The sequence below is a fragment of the Herpailurus yagouaroundi genome, unplaced genomic scaffold (assembly GCF_014898765.1).
Source record: "Herpailurus yagouaroundi ecotype Mexico unplaced genomic scaffold, PumYag 77, whole genome shotgun sequence".
Classification (NCBI taxonomy): Eukaryota; Metazoa; Chordata; class Mammalia; order Carnivora; family Felidae; genus Herpailurus; species Herpailurus yagouaroundi.
The window spans coordinates 30,798,501-30,804,552 of NW_024412388.1; the positions used below are offsets into that span (position 1 = coordinate 30,798,501).

At 48.8% G+C, this 6,052-nt stretch overlaps 1 protein-coding gene across 1 annotated transcript in view; it reads right to left on the minus strand.

Annotated features, from left to right (window-relative positions):
- Positions 1-283: 283 nt before the first annotated feature.
- Positions 284-6,052, minus strand: part of HPCAL4 (hippocalcin like 4) — a 12,134-nt gene continuing 6,365 nt past the window's right edge. Inside the window, exons 3-4 of the mRNA XM_040469754.1 lie at positions 5,695-5,910; positions 284-4,381 (exon numbers count right to left, since the gene is read on the minus strand). Of these exons, the coding sequence (XP_040325688.1) occupies positions 4,184-4,381; positions 5,695-5,910 (414 nt within the window). The 3' untranslated portion in view covers positions 284-4,183. The remainder of the gene's footprint in view (positions 4,382-5,694; positions 5,911-6,052) is intronic.

Consider the following 6,052-nt stretch of genomic DNA (forward strand, 5'->3'; position numbering starts at 1 on the left):
GAAGGGAGAGACCTTGTGGCCAGTTTCAGTTCTTTTGAGGCCCAGGCATTCTTGATTTTTCATCTTCAGGGTCCCTTGTAATCTGCTCCTCCTTTCTTTGAACTAACTCCGGTGGGTCTCTGTTCCACATAACCAGAGTCGTTGCTAGAATAAGGACCTCAGCCCCAAGGGAGTCGTTGAGGCACCCCCAACGATGAGCTCCCCACCCCCCTCCCCGGGGCCTCTTCTCCCCTGTCCCTAACCCCAACCCTATCTTAGCTTAGGGAAGAATAAGAGACCTCAGCATGGTCACACCTTTTATTCACTGTCAGTGAAAAAACACACCATACAGCACAGGGTTGAATAGTGAGGACAGTCACTGTGGGCACAGTAGGGAGCAGCACATGTGGAGAGGACAGGGAGCCACACTAGAGAATGAGTTGGGATGCCCCCCTCTGCCACCCAGCTCCCCTATTTCCCCAGGTCTCCACATGCCCACAGCCTCCACAAAGCAGGAAGGGCCATACACCTTGGGAGGCCTGGTCCTGCCCCACCTTCTGGCAAAGGTAAAAGAAAACCTTGAAAATTTCAGAAAGAAAATTCCATGTTTTTCTGAGACTTTTCAATTGCAGAATTTGACTTTTTTTCCCCCAAAAATGATAAATAAAATACATAAGAAATATATTCTTGCTTCCACAGTGATCTCTAAAGTCAGAACAAAACCTCACCCAGGGTGGATCTTCAGGAAAATGTGTTGATTTTGTAAATTTTTGTGTAAAAACATTTACAGTGTCAGCTTACTACCCTGTGTAGAAACACCACATTATTCTCTCATTCTTTCTCTTTCCTTTCTCTTCCCTCCCCTCCCCTCCTTCTCTCTCTCTCTCTCTCTCTCTCTCTCTCTCTCTCTCTCTGCAGCATGATGAAATTCTACCTCTAGAAATTGTCAGGAAAAGATTCAGTGCCTTAGCTTATGGGCTTCCTTTTTCTTAACTTTTGATTTGAAGGTAAGTTATATAATCCTGATTATAGCTCAAAGGACTGGAGTGGCCATGTGAAGTAGACCTTGCTGATGATTTTTAGAGATAAGAAATAAGGGGCTCATCAATCGGCCCCAAAGGATGAACAAGGAGAGAATGCAGTTAGAAGGTAGATTCTGAAACCTTGTAAATCAGACTTGCTGCAAAAAGAGACAAAACTTCAAAAGGAGAGTTTGAATATACTCTATGTATTGTTTTCACTGTCTATATATTTTTGTGTCTCTACAAGTCATACTTCAATCTCCACTAACCTTGAGCTTTATGGCAAGTCCCTCATACTGGCACAGGGATTGGAGGCCTGCCTCTCTTCTCAGGGCAGGGTCAGTGCTCTACCACAGGAACTCCTGAGCATGCAGCCTGTAGGACATCCAGGAGCATGTGGGAGCAAGACGTGGCCTGCCTGGGCTCCTCCTATCAGCAAGATGGTGTTCCCAGTTCCCAGCCTGGTTTTATGTGTTCACATCACTGGGCTGTCTGACAATGTTTGGCCAGACTGGCAAATATCGCCCACAGGATACGTTGAGAAGCTTGGAGTGATCAAACATGCTCTCACGGGTAGGACTTACCCACCAACTGGAGAAAGACAAAAACAGTTCTCGTAGGGAGGAATAGGATAGTAAAGACAGTGCAAAGAAAGTGCAGGGTGCTTCCAGGGATCTGAGTCAGGGGCTTCCCAGGACAGCATTGACCTGTTAACAGAGCTGCCCAGAAGCAGACAACAAGATACTTAAAAATGTCAGGAGTTCAACCAAGCTCCTACTTATTTTTGGAAGACCACCACCTCAGAAACTTCTTAGCAGGAAGCATGTACAAGACCAAAACTAACTTAGCCTGCCCTACAGGCAACTTCATATGACTCAGATCCAGACAGGGGAGGAGGGAGAGACTCTGAGGGAAGAAACCCTCTTAGAGCCTTGGGTTCGAGCCTTAGCACTGTGACACTCCCTGACCGTGTGCTCTTGCACAAGGGATTCCCCCCCTTTCTGTGACTCACTTGCCAAGTCTGGAGAAAGAGAATGAAAATCTCTATTTCCTAGGCTGGGGAATAGAAAGAGATGGAGTAGATGGCAAGCCTTTGAAAGTCACGAAGTTTTGCGATCATTAGGTTAGATTCAATATTTGGGGGATGGGAACCCCAGTTTGTAAAAAGCCTTCCACTGGAAGTCTCAGCTAAGCCAGGCTGTTGAATATCTATGCATCTTCAGTGCTGAGTGGTAGCACAAGATACACCTAACGACCAGCTCCTCAGAGCAATGGAACATTCCTTGAGGCATTATTGGATAAAAACTTGCTGGTTACTGCCTGAGGTTGTGAATTCCCAGCCTTACCACATGGCTGGTCATAGGCAGAAGACAGAAAGAGTGTGGCAGCTAAGTGGCCTTGCTACCTCCAAGGGCAGCAAGAAGGAAGGTCCAATAGAGTTTGGGACCAAAGGTCAGCATCCTCAAGCAACCTGCAAAGAAGGGAGGGCAGGTGAGCACTCAGAAGAGGCATGCCGCATCTCTTTCCTGGAGATGCAATCCCGTACTCCTGACTCGGCAATCACTCCCTGCTCCTACCCTGGGCTGACAGCACCTGTATACGAGATTGTTGTCACCAACAGCTTAAGAGGAAATCTGTCACTGCATATCAAAGCTAATTTCTGATCACAAGTACAGTAGAAAATAAAGTGAAAGGCCTGAAGGAGCAAGATTAATTTTCTGGCAGTCAAAGCATGCAGCTGTATAGCTCACGGATCCAAAATCAGAAAGCAGACATTGGAAAGCAAAGCCAGTGCACCTGGAAGATGATGAATTACCTGGCAGACTGAGGATCTGGGGTTAGAAAAAGCCTTTCAAATGGAGCACATCCCCAGCACTTTTTAGGCATTTTGGTCCATAAGTGTAGTCTGGCAACCTGAACAGTGGCCAGGTGGGTCCTTTTCTTCTAGGTCCTTCTGTTTCTGTGGCAGTGAAAGAAAAAGCCCCTCTTTGAAACTAGACCAAATCCGGAAAGGAACTACCAACATGTGGAAGATACACTAGTCTCACTCTCAGCAAACCTGTCTTTTCTGTTTCTGAAGTCGGCATCCAACCAGAGCAAGCACATAATAGAGAGTTGCTCACTGAATTGAAAATGGTCATTAAAAAGGAAGCAGCAGAAGCTGCTGACAGTGACACTTCAGGACTTGATCTGATAAGAAAAAGTGTTATTTGGTAAGTTTGCTGGTATTTTCCCTCTTTTTTCTCAGCTCTCCCTCCCCCCCCTGCAAAATTAGCATTTTCTATATTTGTTTAATCATTTTACAAGAAACCAAGTAATATAAAGTATGTTTTAATATCCTAAACTAATAAAATGACTTTAGCTCTTTCAAAGGGTTCTAAAAAAATAAGTATTACATAAATATCAGTGTTTCTTAAAACTTCCATTCACATGGTTCCTAGACTTCCAAACACTTTTCGTTTCATCTCTCTGCAGCTCTGGGTGGAGCTGAGCTGAAAGATTTCATAGTTCCTTTCGAACTAACTAGCCTTTCCATGCCCTCTGCTCAGCTGTGTGTGACGTTTCCATCTGAGACTCTGACCACTGCCTCACCCTCCGTTATGAGCTTCCAGAGGGCATGGAATGTGTTCTGTAAAATACCATAACCTTAGCACCTAGAGGTGCCTGGCATTGAACAGGTGCTCAATAAACGTTAGGTGAAGAAAGGATTGAATGAACGCTCCAAAGGCTGGGGCTGGAGGGGCCAGGTAGAGTCAAGGGGGCAGGGCAGAGACCACCTTTAAGGAATTTACATCCTCAGCAAAGGACAGGTCCACTTTGGCCCTTTAATTGGGATCTGTGGGACCACATCCTGTAAAGCATAATCCCAGGAAGAATAGACTTTCAAAGCAGACCCACAGCCCCCCGTCCTCAACCCTGTCTCTTGGGGCAAAAGCCAACTCTCTATGCCCATGTTCAGGGCCATGACTGGGGGGTGGGGCTAGACCACAGAATACCTGAGGATCTGTCTCTTTTCCAGGGTGAGGTGGTCCCTCAAGGATCTTGACTGAGGGGAGCAAGGGCTTGGGCAGAGGGGTGGGTGAGCCAGAGAGTGAGGCTAGAGTACCCCTCCCCCTGAGAGGTCATCGGGTTGGGAGGTGGCCACGCCCCTCCTGGCCAGGGGCCCTGCCCCTCACCACCCTCTACTTCTGCATGTCGCACTGAAGCAGTAGCACAATGGATGGGTCACTCTTGGCCGCCTCCTTGAACTCCTCCAGTGTGATCTGGTCGTCCTTATCCTGGTCCATCTTCTTGAAGATCTTGTCCACACGCTGCTGGGGCGTGAGCCCATCCTGGTTCATACGCATCATGATCACAGTGCCCACCATCTTGTAGATAGCCTGGCAGGGGTGGAGGGGAAAGAGGGGAACTGTGAACACCCACAGTGAACAGAGACAATGGCGGTGGGGGGTGGGGTGGGGCGGTGAATGAATAGGGGTGGGCAGAGAGAACACTGGGAGATGGCAAGGATACTGGAAGGTGATGTATGGTCACTAAGACTGAATATTTAATGGTTATCTCATAACCAAAGATGTCTAAAACCCAAGTCTTCTCCTCCAACTTGCTCTCCCCTCAGCATTCCCTTTCTCATTAAAGAGCAAATTCATTCTTTTAGTTGTTCAGACCAAAAACCTTGACGTTCTTGACTCTCCCTCAAGTCCAATCCTTCAGCAAAACTCGTCAGCCCAGATTTTGCATTAGGTCCCATATCCAACCACTTGCACTGCTCCTGACTGGCCTGCAGTGGAAACCTCCTAACTGGTCTCCCTGCTTCTGCTGCCTTCCCATGCCCTTCGTCTATTCTCCACACGGAGAACAGAGAGCTCTAAATGGTTTCCCTCTTGCTCAGAATAAAGTTAAGTCTCTACCCCAGACTGTGAGACCGGGATCCTGGCTGCCTACCTGACCACTTCCACTCTCCCCTCTCTCACTTCTCTTGTACCACCCTGTTCTCCTGGCTACTCCTTGAACGCTGCAAACACAGTCTCACCTCAGAGTCTTTGCGTTTACTGTTCCCTCTGCACAGAATACTCTCCCCCACCCCCAGATTAATCTACATGATTAACTCCCTCACCTTATTCAGGTTGCTTCTCACATTTCACCCTATATACACCTCCTCCATCGCGTTAGCTCCCCTTACTTTGTTTATCTTATGTCCTAACATTTACTGCTTCACATGCACAGGGTTTTTTTTCTTGTTGTTTCAAAATATTCTCACTGTAGAAGGAATGTCCCCTCCCCCCCCAAAAGCAGTAACTTTGAACAGTGCCTGGCACATGGTAGCACTCAATACATACTTGTTGAAAAAATAATGAGTTAGAAACATAGGCTCTGAAGTCAGATTTCTTAGATTTGAATCATGAACCACTATTTGCTGTTTCCACATCTGTAAAATGGGGTTTCTGCCAGTACCTACTCCATAGGGTTATTGGGTAAAGCACTTAGCATAAGGCCAGTCCTTACACTGCACGCCCAACCAATGCTAGTTAGCCACTGGGTCCTGGGAGGCGGGATGCGGGGGCAGGTGGGGTGCAGCGGGGATGTTCCTGAGGCCCGACAGTAAGGTGACTGGAGATGGCTGGGAGGACGTGCCCCGAAGCCAGGAGCGCGTCACCCCAGCACACCCTGGCCTCCCGGATCTGCCCCAGCGCACCTCGATGATCTCCAGCATCTCCAGGCGCGTGATGCGCCCGTCGCCGTCCAGGTCGTACATCTCAAAGGCCCAGTTCAGTTTCTGCTCAAAGCTGCCGCGGGAGGTGACGGAAAGGGCACAGATGAACTCCCGGAAATCGATGGTGCCGTCGCCGTTCTTGTCAAAGGTGCGGAATGCGTGCTGCGCAAACTTGGAGGCGTCGCCGTAGGGAAAGAACTGAGGCGCGGACGCGGGTAGTGGTGAAGCCGCAGTCTAGGTGTCTCTGCCCTCCCGCGGCTGTCCGGCCCGCCCCCTGGGGTTGCCTAGCCCCGCCCCGGCCATCCGGCCCGCCCCCTGGGGTTGATTGGCCCCGCCCCTG